The following is a 13,655-nucleotide window of genomic DNA, read 5'->3' as shown; positions in this document are numbered from 1 at the left end:
GTAAGGATGCTACAAGATAAGAATCTACACATATTGCTTGAAGTAAAATCTTTCTGTTCTTTACCACAATGCATTTCACTGTTTGTTTTGAGAACACAAAAATATTTCATTACTTTCTAGCTTGGAACTGATGAAAAATAGGTCAAAGCAGAATATACTTTCTGCGGTGTCGCTCAACTATGCTTTTCTTTTGCAAAAAGTTTTCATATTTTAAATCCTGCCATCCAGAATGTTCTTCAGAAAGAAAGGGATTTCTTCATTTCATTTACAGAACTGGATTCATATGCACAAAAATACTGATCATATCCTGTTTCTGCAGATCAGATCTTGCAAATCAGGTAAGTTTGCATCAAGAACTCTCAATCTTAGGGCTTGTCTATACTTACCGCGCTGGTTCGGCGGCAGGCAATCAAACTTCTGGGTTCGATTTATCGCGTCTTGTCTGGACGCGATAAATCGAACTCAGAAGTGCTCCCCGTCGACTCCGGTAATCCTGCTCGCCGCGAGGAGTACGCGGAGTCGACGGGGGAGCCTGCCTGCCGGGTGTGGACCGCGGTAAGTTCGAACTAAGGTACGTCGACTTCAGCTACGTTATTCACGTAGCAAATACAGAAAGTTACTAGACAAATTAGAGTGCATATAAATGATAAAAACAAAACAAAGGTCTGCAAAGGAAACATAGAAATAATCAGTCTTCATTCACTACTAATATCTAGTTTAATCATCCTTGTCCAACACAGCAAAATTTACTGTGATGTAATTGTGTGTTGAGTGGGCTTGTCTTCTGTGTGGACTACACCAATACAAAATTAGAACCCTGTTATGAATTAATACTAAAGCCCTGTACCACTTCACACACCTTAAATGGGCCACATTTTTAGAAAGTGCAGACCACGGACCCTCTGAAAACCAGGACCCCTTTAAAGTGTTTGAATTGGGGCACTCCTTAAATATACAGACCCTAGTCTTCACAGGTCTTTACCACAGTGCCCTGACACTAAATGTGACACTGTAAAGAGGCTCTACCTGATATCTTACCATCTTAATAGAACAGTTTGTGGATGGATTAAATTAAAAATACATAAATACTACTAATGCATTCTGGCTGGAAAAAATAAACAGCAAAGCCTTATGTGGACTGTGCAGAATACAGGAAGGTAATGAAGCACATGGCTTTGATGCTTACTCCCCCACATCTCCCACACTGGGGTTTTTAAACACAAGTTTGTGCAAACACCAGGTGTGCCATTAGCTGTGGATAACAAATATTTTTAAAGCTCTTGAAATCAAGCAAAGAACAGAGTTTCTCTTTAAAAAGTTAACGTTATGCTTCATTCATACCAGCCAGCATAGCTGTGGTAGCAGAAAATTCACACCTATGTTAAAAACAGTTCCCTTACCTGGGGGAAGTTATTCTAGAACAAGGGTAGAACGAACAAACAGTCTGACAGCCATTATCTGTTCAGTGCTGTCCACGGGAAGCAGAAATGGCAAACAGCAATGTTAAAACATGGTTATTATCAGGATTCTACCATAGACCTGTGTGAATAAGAATTTTTGTCTGAAAATCATTATAAAACTATGCTGTATAACAGCCAGACACTTTATATAATGGATTTATAACAGGGGTGGGCAAATTTTTTGGCCCGAGGGCCACATCTGGGTATGGAAATTGTACAGTGGGCCATGAATGTTCACTAAATTGGGGCTGGGGTGCAGAAGGGGGGGGTGAGGGTTCTGGCTGGAGGTGTGGCTCTGGGATGGGGCTGTGAATGAGGGACTTGGTGTAGGAGGATGCTCCAGGCTGGGACAGAGGGGTTCAGATGGCGGGTGGGGGGGGAGATCAGGGTTGGGGTCAGAAACAAGGAGTTCAGGGGGCAGGGGGGCTGAGGGCTTTGACTGGAGGTGCAGGCTCTGGGATGAGAATAAGGGGTTTGGGGCACAGGAGGTGCTCTGGGCTGGGACTGAGAGGTTCAGAAGGCAGGAGGGGGGGGATCAGGGCTTGAGCAGGGGATTGGGGTGTGGGGAGAGGCTCAGGGGTGCAAGCTCCGGGTGGCGCTTACCTCAAGCAGCTCCTGGAAGCAGCAGCATGTCCTCCCTCTGGCTCCTACACAGAGGTGCGACCAGATGGCTCTGCGTGCTGCCCTGTCCAGGCACCGCCCCTGCAGCTCCCATTGGCCGCAGTGCCCAGCAAATGGGAGCTTTGAGAGCGGCACCCGCGGACAGGGCAGTGCGCAGAGCCCCCTGGCTGCCCCTAAACATAGGAGTCAGAGGGAGGACATGCTACTGCTTCCGGGAGCTGTGGCACGCATGCGCGGAGCAGCCCCCAACTCCGCTCCTCAGCTGGAGCATGGGAGCAGGGCAAGCCCCAGACCCCGCTCCCAGGTGGAAGCTTGAGGGCCAGATTAAATCGGCTGGTAGGCCAGATGTGGGCCGTAGTTTGCCCACCTCTCATTTATAATAGCTCATTTCAGGATAGGAAGTTTATGATATCTTATGGGGCTAAAAGTAGAAAAGCTTTTAGGCTAAAAAAGTTCCTTTTTAAGTGATGCAAGCTTAGACAGAAAATAGTTTGAAGGGATAATGTCAAGTTAAAAATTGTTATCTTTTTATTAAACACTCCTAGATAGATATTTTTAATATGTTTATCATTAATGCTAATTTTTCTGACTTTTGCATCCTGGAAAATTAAGATTAATTAGTGAGTTTCATTTTTGTTTGTACTCAGTTTCATGTTCCTAGTTCTCCTGCACCAGCACAATGCTGAAGTGTTCAAATCCTAATTAACTATTTTCATTAGATTTTAAAAACATGGGAATGTTTTCACTGATCTCAGGTTCTATAATAACCTTGTTTTAAACTAAAAAGTGTTCTAGCCTGCATTCTCCCAAAGCCACTAATCTCTCCAAGCAGACAACCAGCAAGAGCAGAATTTGGAATATTTTACTCCAGACTAATAGTTATAATATCTTGCTCATTTCAAAAGAAAAACGGACAGATTAGGAGTAAGAATAAAGATGAAGTATTTTTCCTTAGCCATTATGTGTTTTCATTGAAACAAAACCAAAGGGGGGGGGGGGGGGAGGAGGAAAAGATTACAGTAGGCAGTTTAAAGAATTAAGGAGCAATAGACCACCTGCAGGGAAGGCTAAAGAAGAGTAAAAAGCCAGGAATTGGAAGATTACATCGCTTTGCAACAGGCAGGGTCTCACAGAGTAATGGCAGGGACTATAATTACAGGATTGCATTTCCATTTAAGTAGGATTCTCTCATACCTTGAATAAACAAATTTGAAGTTTCTAGGACAAGCCACTTGAGATATTACATTACAAAGATGTAGTTGAATAATTTTCAAAGACAACTTACAAAAAAAAAAAAAAAAAAAAAAAACACAAACACACAATACATCAGAAACTGCTTGTCCAATTCATTTCAAGTTACCATAAAAACCCACAGGAAACATAGGCAACATTTCAACTCAAAGGACCTCCTTGAGGGATTTAGAGTGGAATAAAAATAGGGCTTACAATGAAAACCTGCATTACTTTTTTCCAAAAACATATGCCAAAGTAGGCATCAAGAGGTAAATTCAGATTCTAATAGTATGCAAATCCCTGCTTTAATTAAAAAATACTCATCTTTAGCTACAGAGCCACAATCGGCACCTCCACAATAAAGTTCTCTATACACAGAACATGCATTTCACTTTAGAAGTCAGCAGATGGAAAGAGAGGTTTTGAATATATAAAACTGAGTGCCTAAGTCTGTTTCTTCATAAAAAGTTTCTCCACAAAAGGTATGAAGTAATTTATTTTGATTTATTAAACATTTTAGTACTACAGCAGAAGTCTTATGAACAGATTTAAATGAAATACAAAAAAAAAATCCTGAACCCCAATACAATTTAAAATGTTACAATCTCTATCCAGAAGAGAGACCAGCCTGCTGCAATTACTGCCTATTCCAATTCACCAACAAAAACCCAACAATGAAACAGGGAATTGTAGAGGTGCTTTGAACACTCCGGAAAGTGAGCTTCCTACTATCCCCTATCTTTGGTCTCTCTCTTCTTCTGACATCCTCTCATACACTGAGCCTCAAATACAGGGTGGCACCGAGTCTCACATAGGGTATGTCTACACTGCAATGGTTGCATGGTTGGCCCGTTTCAGCAGACTCGGGTTTGTGGGACTCAGGCTGTGTGGCTATAAAACTGTAGTGTAAATGTTTGGACTCAGGCTGGAGCCCAGGCTCTGGGACCGGCCCAAGCCTGAACATCTACACTGCAGTTTTATAGCCCTGCATCCCAAGCCAGAGTCAGTTGACACAGGCCAGTTTTAGTGCAGGGTAGACATATTCAGAGGGTGTCACTGAGCCTCACAGAGCGCATCCCTAACTCAGGACTTTTGAGGGGGGAAGGGAAGAGGACAAATGAGAGAGGAGAGGAAAGATCAATGCGAGTTGGATTCACTAAACACATGCAACAAAATCTCCTTCTGCCACTTTACCCAGCCTCTCTTCCAATCACTGATGCATGAGGAATAATTTCATCCATAGTACACTGGGGGGGGCGGGGGGGCTTGCAACAGTTGACCCACTAATGAAGAATTCCCACCACTGTAGTAACTAGTTTGGCTACAGCCTGATTCCATCTGTGACAAGAGCGCAAGTTTGAGCTGCTGTACAAGACAAAACTAGCAATTAACAACTTCTATGCAGGCATTGCAGTGTATCCTCCTGGGAAAGTGTGACTTGGTGCAGCATCTCTGGTAGCCTCTGTGACTGGCAGCAATAGAAGGAAATTTGCCATTTATTATTTAGACCATCAAGATTTGAGATTTTTTCCCCTAATAGTTATTTCAGTTATGAAAGCTTGTAATAAACCAGCAAACATACAAATCCATGTAACCTTATATACTTGTGCCAATAAGACTGACTGTTAGTATAAAAGGCAAGAAAACTAGGGAGGAAAGTATTTTAGTTCAACTTGAATATTAAGGTTCATAATGAGATTTCATGTAATTAATTTGTTACAGGAAGGGAAGGATGAATTATCTTGTATTTAGTAAACAGGACTGGGAGTTAGGACACCTGGGTTCTATTCCTGGCTATGCCAACTGACCCTGAACAAGTTATTTCAGGCTTGTATACAGTAGGGATTTTGGCACCAATGTAGCTTCTCTGGTGCAATCCCCCAGCATAGATATATAGACATGCTTCCATTGTTCCCTACTGAATAACAACTCACAGGGGGTGAAAGCCCTGCTTTCAACTGGTGTAGCACAACTATAGTGGGGATGTCTGAACCAGCATAGCTACACTAGGACCAAAATCCCTAATGTGGAAAAGCCTTTAACCTCTCTGTGCTTCATTTTCCCTCTCCCCACACCTGTGAAATGGGGTAATACCTGCTTCATATGGATTTGTAGCTAAACTGACATGTGAAGCACTTTCAGATTCTGGGATGGAAGGTGCTATAGAAGTGCAGATTACAACAGTCATTTCATTCATCAACCTGAGGTCCAACAATGCTTCTGAAAATGCTATTAGTAGTGGACAAAAGCTAGATTCAAAACAATTTATACCAGTTTCTTTAGTGTTTAAATAGCTATCAAAGATAGTCTGAATTCAAACAAAGCAGTAAGTGCTATACAATTAAGTATTGAAGAACCCCAAAGTGATCTCCAAGCTTCCAGGGCTGCACCATTTAATTGGCTCTGCAAAAAGCCAAACCATTGAGCATTAAGTTCAGCATGATACACACTTTGAATGCTTTCTGAGGTTACACAGAGGGCCGAAGAACAGTGTTTTGCACACACACAACATCCTTTACACATTTCCCACATACCTTAGGACTGCCTGACAAATGCTTCATGTAATCGGAACTGTGACCCATACCAACATATATATTTTTAGAGGAATGTATTCCTAAAGCTTAGTTCCTTAATATTGCCCTTGATTACTGATGGGACATGGAAGCCTGGCATCAAAAGCAGTTCTCTAAAACAATCCAAACATCCTGTTCTCATCAGTTACCAGGGACAGTATGCCCTTGATCCAGGTTCGTTTTTAAAAAGATGCGATTTTTCTATATTTTAGCAGTACTTTGTGCATTTTGCCTCAAAGTTTTATGCCCAGATGGCATTCCAAAACATAACAGTTTAATTTGCTTGTATTTTTTGGATTAATTATACTCCTGTTTTAGTTGCTGGCCCATAAATTATGGACCTTTATTGCTCCACTGACTTTTAATACAAAAGATAGTTGTATCTTCAAAAGAAAAACTATCCCTATAAACAAACAAGTTTGTAGGAGGATCACAAATGTAAAATTAGGTGCATAATGAGCACCCAAATGGCCAAGTTACAAGAAATATGAAAATACCAACATTGAGATTTTTCTAGATTCTTTTAGCTTTCTTGAATCCATATCTGGGAATGGGTAAAAACACTTTCAAGTAAAATTTAATTTGGTTCAAACTCAGGAATTATCTAGCTGACCCAGGAGAACTAAGGAAGTCCAATTAAAGAGTGAGACTGTTAGAATCTAAATGGCTGTAAGCCATATCTATAGGGGCTAAAAGTATTATAACCATGGTAACAGAAATAAAAGAATAAGATCTTTCCTAGTTTCCTTTGTATAGCTGATAATTTGTTGTAGTCTGTTTCATTGTTACTTTCCCATGTAGAAACAGTCATGCTCTGTTAGTGTAGGTTTTTCATAGAAGTTTTTTTTTTTTTTTTTTTTAAATGAACTAGGAAATGTGATTGTAGAACCACAAGATTTGGCATAAGAACTCACAGGCATGTGTGCAGACACTTGAAATCTAGTCATATTTTATTGAAGCCAAAACTGGTGTCCCTTAAATATCAGAGGATTATTTGGTGGCTAGTAGGAAAATGAGAGTTGGTATTCTTGGATTTCTTACCCATCAAGTGTCTATACCACAACTAAAGCCAGTGTGTAGTTTCAGTAGACAAGCTACAAAGTTAATAGGACTGGAGATTTACTTCTCAGTTCTTCAGGTCTGAGAGGTTTATTGAAAGACTGAATGGAGAAAGTTGTGCTGCTGTTCTGTAGAGAATATTTTAATCTCTATTGTTGCCCAACAGGCACCTTCTACCAACACAAAGTTCACTTTAGAGAAATATTTTAAAAGAATGAGAGTTGTATGCAATCTTATTTCCTTACCACATCTAGACCAGCAGTTCTCAACCTGCAGCCTGATCAGCACAGAGCTGTGGTCCATGTCACATCCACAGGGCCATACAAGTACTACTGGATGTGGCCCACAATGGTAATTACGTTGAGAACCACTGATCTAGACTATTTAAAAAGAGACACCAAGAAGAGTGTTGGAGCAAGCTGGGATAGTAAAGAGTCTGCAATTTTACAGCTGAAGTTGACAGAAACTAAAGTACAGTCTCCAAGACTGATCAGCATATTGTCTGACAGAAGAATTTGTCCATCCTCGAATGCTTTAGAGATAATAAAAGGTAACAAAACAAATCTCAGAGCAAGTTTCCCACAAACTAGTGGAATTTACATCTAGTGGAATTTAATAGTTGCCTTATGATACAAAAACAGCACATTTATTTTCAGTAATCTGCAGAATTTGGCACTCATAACCAAGAAGAAGGGATCCTAACTTTTCTTACTCTACCATGGAATAGATAAAAAGTTGCTGTGACCTTTTGTATAATAGTTACTAATAAAAGAACCTAGCTCTATTCTTAAAATGCAGGGAACTTAAGAGGACAACCTGTTCCATTATTAATGAATTACAGGTTTGGAACACTTAATTTGTTATCAGCCCCAAACATGACACTGAGAAGATTAATGCACGTATGCAAGAAAATAAAAGTAGAATAATTTCTTCTTCCTAAGTATCTTAATTGTTTAATGGATAAAAACCCCTGTGAAAACAATTAAAACACCCCATTACAGTTCTGGTCAATAGGTCAAATCTGTGTATGAAAAGCTAATGGCAACTGAATGTTTAAACATGGCTTGTAACAATTCTCATCTTCCAACAACCTAAACTATTTGCTAGATTCTTACTAAAAGAACAGGAGTACTTGTGGCACCTTAGAGACTAACAAATTTATTAGAGCATAAGCTTTTGTGGGCTACTGCATCCGAAGAAGTGGGCAGGTGCTACAAGTACTCCTGTTCTTTTTGCAGATACAGACTAACACGGCTGCTACTCTAGATTCTTACTGAATTTCACCCCACAACCTTAAAAAGGGATGAGCTGAGAGATTTGTGCTAGAAATGCTTTAAACTATTAGTACAGTTTGCCTCAATGCTTTCTGGTAGAGTTAGAAACCTTGAATCCCAATCATACAATTGACTTCTCAGGCTGACTCCCATGCCCCCGGGAAAATGCAATTCAAGGAGCTACCCATGAGTCCACCCATATGGAGTTAACTGTAGGATTGGACCCTCAGCTATTAATCATACTGTATTGTCCATTTACAGATACTTAATGTTTGTTTTCACAAGCAGCAAAATATTTACAATGTTACACAATGAAGCACTCTGTGCACTGTGATCTCTTACAACAATGCCTGTTAATTCTCTAAATGTTTGTAGGTTATTCAAGTAGAGAACCCCCTTACAGTTTTAATACAAAAATGCTATATTGATTATTTTTCATTCTAAGATTTTTCAAAAAGTGAAGCTCAGTGGTTTAAGAAGTAATTTGTTTTTAAAAGAGAACCCGGCATCACCAGTTATCCTTCAAAAAAAGTAACCAAAATTAAATGGATTTCAGAGGAAGATGAAAGCAATGATCCACTGGCGATAACTTCCAAGAGCTCATACCGACAGTAACTGTCTACAAGATTGACTGGCAGCAAAAATATATACCAAGAAAAATCTTACTTGAACATAAGTTTGCAACTTCTTAAAAAGAAGAACAGGAGTACTTGTGGCACCTTATAGACTAACAAATTTATTAGAGCATAAGCTTTCATGGACTACAGCCCACTTCTTCGGATGCACATAGAGTGGAACACATCTTGAGGAGATTATATATTATATATATATATAAAGAAACCTGTGGAGAAGGAAGGTGGTAAATGCACACCTCATGTGGGATTTTACTGAATGTTGAGGGAAAGTGAGAGAATTTGGGGAGGGGATATTTCCATGTCTTCCTTTCCAGTTTCATAAATAATCACTGGACTGACTTAGTTGCTTGCTTGTCACATTTCACATATGACTGTCAGAGGAGTGTCACTCTGTAGCCTCCTCACATTGATGCCCCCAAAACACCCAAAAAGCACATGTTAGAAGTTCTTTAAGAAGTTGCAGAGTAGCAGCCGTGTTAGTCTGTATCCGCAAAAAGAACAGGAGTACTTGTGGCACCTTATAGACTAACAAATTTATTAGAGCATAAGCTTTCATGGACTACAGCCCACTTCTTCGGATGCACATAGAGTGGAACACATCTTGAGGAGATTATATATAATATATATATACACACACACACACATACACACACACATACAGAGAGCATGAACAGGTGGGAGTTGTCTTACCAACTCTGAGACTAACACGGCTGCTACTCTGAAAGTTGTCTAGTCATTATTGGTTGGCACCTTATCTTAGGCATTACAGCAGAAGTGGACCTCAAGGACTTGGAAAGAAATGGAAGAAGCTTTACAGACTAGTTCAGGAAATACATTCCATGCATAAAGAAGCAAGCACAAAGGTGCTTGTGGGGAAAAATAGAGGCTGGCATAATTGTCAGCAAACAGGTCAGAATGTGACACAGATTTGAAGACCAGACAGGCTATATTTTAAAATTATACAATTTTAAAATTTAAAGACAAAAAGACATTTGATCTGATGAAGGGGGTGACATGATCAGAAAACAAAACAAGATTATTTTAGCTGCAATGTAACTGAAGAGTAAGGGGGCACACAGTGGGAAATGGGTGTCAGGAAAGCCAGAGGGGAAAAGGCTACAGTAGCCTAGATGGAAGATACAGACCTTGATGAGAGTTTTAGTAATATGAATTTAGAAGAAAAGCTGGATTTCAAAAATGTTAGAGAAAGAAACCAGAAGAATTTGAAACGGACTAAATGTGTGGTCTAGAGAGGTAGCAGAGTTGAAGATGACACTAAGGTATTGAGAGGATGGTGGTGCCATAAGATCACAAAACTCTTTACAAACAGGCTATGAAGAAAATATGGTAGCCCTGTCAAAGGACACGGTCACCACAATGATATTCAGCCAAGGTAAAAAGTGAGAGAGATAAATGAAAGTTAGTACTGTAAGTCAGTGTTTCTCAACAACCAGCCCATGGACCAGTGCCGGTCTCCGAGATTTTCCTGACAGTTTAGGAAGGCAGCAAGCTGGTCCCCGATATCAAAAAGGATGAGAAACATTGCGGTAAGTCACTCACAGAATTCCACAGAGTTTAAAAAACACAACAGTCAATTACTTCACAAGAGGTGATGATTCCTGGTCACCTCAGGCAAACAATGGGTGGGAGGAGAAGAGATACCTTCCCATGCATACTGCATATTTCCCAAGCAAGGACCTTAAATCACTTTGTAAACCATTAAGCTCAGCTGCAACAGGGAGCAATCCCATTCTGTGATTAGACGAGGTCTTCCATCCTAAAAGTCCCCCATAGCACTAGCATTGCTCCTCCTGCCACCGGGAAAGCAGCAGACACAGAAGTTGGGACTTGCTTTTTGGTACAGCAATTTAAACGCAGTGTCCCCGAGAAGGAAAGTCAACACACCTGTCACCGGAGGTCATGGGGGTAGCACAGGATCTTTGTGGGAAGAGGTATCCACGCCACAGAAAGGAAAGACTAACTGGAAGGAAACCTCCTCTGGAAACCTGGGTGACTGAGAGCAGGAGAACCCACCACTCACAGCACAGGGGTGAGGCCCTCCCAGGCTACGGGGCCCCATGGGAGTGGAGAATTCTACCAAACAGCACAAGGAAAGACACCCGTAATTCCCAGGGCTATAAGACCAGGAAGAAGCAGGGATAGCCCAGCACACAGTACAGGTGGGGAAGGATGAGCACCATATACAGGGCTATAGGGCCTCATGCGAGTGGCAGAGCCTGCCATACACAGCATGGGTGGGGGAAGGCACCCCCATACCAAGGGCTATAGGGCCCCATTGGAGTGGGGAGCCTGCCATACACAGCACGGGTGGGGGAGGTCACTCCCCATAGCCAGGACCCCACTGGAGTGGGGAGTCCGCCATACACAACAGATGCAACCCCATGCCCCATTTGGGAAGGGGCTCGGGATGGGGGAGTGCTCGGAGTGGCCATAGAGTCCGGCGTGAAGAGGGGGCGGTGTGAGACCACCGCCCCGCCCCCCAGCCCGGCTCAGCCCCCACCCCTCGGGCTCAGAGACCCACTCACCAGAGAAGGGAGCAGAAGAAGAGGCAGGAACCCAGGGCCAGGAGCCGGCGGGGCGGCTTCCTCATCGTCTCCCCCTTCTGCCTCCCCCGGCAAGGAGGCGGCGGCGCATCCTCCCGCCTGCTGCCGAGAGGGATGAGAGCGGCCGGGCCGGGGGACGGAGCGCTGGGGACGGAGCCTCGCGGGGGCTTCAGACACTCCTGCCCGGCTCGCGCCGCCGCCCCGAGACTGCGCCCAGCCGCTGCAGCCGCTGCCCCCGTCTCGAGGCGATCTCCAGCGCGGTGCGAGCAGACCCAGCGGAGCCGTTACCCTCCCCCCAAGTCCCCCCCTTCACGCGCTGAGCTGGAAGAAGACGCGTCACGTCACCCCCCACACATAAACCACGCCTCCACCCATCGCCAGAACACAATTGGCCCTGCGCATGCGATGGCTTCCTCCCTCCCCTCACAGTGATTGGCTCAGAGGGGCCACTTCGATACAATCCCCGGCCCGCAGTCAGAACTGCCATTGTGATAGGACTGCAAAACGGACGTACCTCTTCAAAAGCCCCTCGCACGCTGGGAGTTGTAGTCTTCTCTCGGCATCGTTCCCTCTCAGAGAGCGGCGAACTGGGGGTGCCCTCCCCAAAGCTAGGACCGGTTTAGGCATCTTTAGAAGAATTAATAATAGAGGTGACAACAAAAATGTACAGATACGCGAAATAAGTTACAAAATAATTATAAAAAATTCCAGGCGATTGGTAGCAGTATTGACCTAGTTATATTCAGGCTTTCTGTAGGGGCTGCCCCAAGAAAGCTGAGCCCTGATTGGTGGGAGCTGAGGTCCCCGAAGGTGAACGTTCCTGATCCTGGGCAAAATAAAGGGGTGACTTGCGGACGGTGGACGGGGGGGAAAGCGAGAGGTTTTGTAACCCAAGAATAGGATGGGTGAGCGAGTCCGCGGGACACCGTAGCTCTCGGCTGGTTCCCATTTAGAACTACAAATCCCAGCATGCATCGCCCTCAGGCTGACAGCCATTGGCCAAGGTTCTCGGTGCAGGCTGGGAATTGTAGTTTTCCAGGGCCTTGATGCTGTTCTAGTCATAGGTCTGAGGGATGTTCTACCCAGTCCAGCCCATGGTCTGCTAGGGTTACCATAAGTCCGGATTTTCCCGGACATGTCCGGCTTTTTGGGCTTCAAATCCCCATCCGGGAGGAAATCCCCAAAAGCCGGACATGTCAGGGAAAATAGGAAGGGAGGGGCTGGCAGTGTTCGGCCAGGGCCAGCAGTGCGGGGCCGGGGGCTGGGCCGGGGCCAGCGGTGCGGGGCCGGGGCCCCAGAGCCCGAGCTGAGCCGGACACGCTGGGGCCAGAGCCTCTTGGCCTGGGCTGGCCGGCCACCAGAGGGAGCTGCTCGGCCGGGAGGGCCGGACTGGGCCGCACCCCACCCAGCCCCAGCTTACCTGCTGCCTCCCTGTTTCAGGCTTCCCGCAAACTTTTGATTCGCGGGAAGCAGGGGAGGGGGAGGAGCAGGGGGCGGAGCATTCAGGGGAGGAGGCAGAGTTGGGGCGGGGACTTTGGGGAAGGGGCGGGGGAGGGGAAGGGGCCCCGTGGAGTGTCCTCCTTTTTTTAAATTAAAATATGATAACCCTAGTTTAACCCAATTTTACAGATGGGGAAACTGAGGCACAGAGTGGGGCAGCAAGTCACCCAAAGGCACCCAACAGACCAATGGCAGAGCTGGGACTAGAACTAGGGTTGCCAACATTCTAATCGCACAAAACTGAACAATCTTGTCCCACCCCTTCTCAGAGGCCCCACTTCTTGTTTGCTCCATCCCCCCCTCGCTCACTCTCCCCCATCCTCACTCACATTAACCGGCAGGGGGTTGGGGTGCGGGAGGCAGGTCCGGCGCAACCCATTAGGCAACCTAGGTGGTCGCCTAGGGCGCTACATTTGGGGGGCAGCAACCGCGGCAGTAGTTCAGCGGCGGGACCTTCCACCACCTCTGTGGGGGGCAGCATTTCGAGGCGGGACCTTCCGCTGCCTACGGCGGCAGAAAAGCTGGCGGCACTCCTGGCGGGAGGGGGATGAGGGCTTCAGTTGGGAGAGGGGGCTCTGGGCTGGGGCCAGGGATGAGATACTTGGGGTGCAGGAGGGGGCTCATGGAGTCTTGTAATGGAAAATGTCAGGTAACCAGGTTCACCTATAATGAGCACTGGTGACAAGTTCACAGTAATTAAAGGTAGCACTGAAGAGTGCAGTTACAGTGAGGTATA

The 13,655-nt window shown here is 44.5% G+C and overlaps 1 protein-coding gene across 10 annotated transcripts in view; it reads right to left on the bottom strand.

Moving 5' to 3' along the window:
- Positions 1-12,878, bottom strand: part of SUCO (SUN domain containing ossification factor) — a 72,453-nt gene extending 59,575 nt beyond the window's left edge. For 5 of the 10 annotated variants that reach the window (XM_065554703.1, XM_065554707.1, XM_065554705.1 and 2 more), the window contains exons 1-2: positions 12,840-12,878; positions 11,934-12,046 (exon numbers count right to left, since the gene is read on the bottom strand). In XM_065554703.1, the coding sequence (XP_065410775.1) occupies positions 11,934-12,046 (113 nt within the window). In that variant the 5' untranslated portion in view covers positions 12,840-12,878. Of the gene's footprint in view, positions 1-11,401; positions 11,745-11,933; positions 12,047-12,839 lie in introns of those variants that run through there. The other 5 variants (XM_065554706.1, XM_005304324.5, XM_042851210.2 and 2 more) reach the window with 1 other exon arrangement.
- Positions 12,879-13,655: the final 777 nt, after the last annotated feature.

Source organism: Chrysemys picta, chromosome 8 (genome assembly GCF_011386835.1).
Source record: "Chrysemys picta bellii isolate R12L10 chromosome 8, ASM1138683v2, whole genome shotgun sequence".
NCBI classification, from domain to species: Eukaryota; Metazoa; Chordata; order Testudines; family Emydidae; genus Chrysemys; species Chrysemys picta.
The sequence above is the reverse complement of the archived record's forward strand: the minus strand, read 5'-3'. Positions and strand labels throughout refer to the sequence as shown.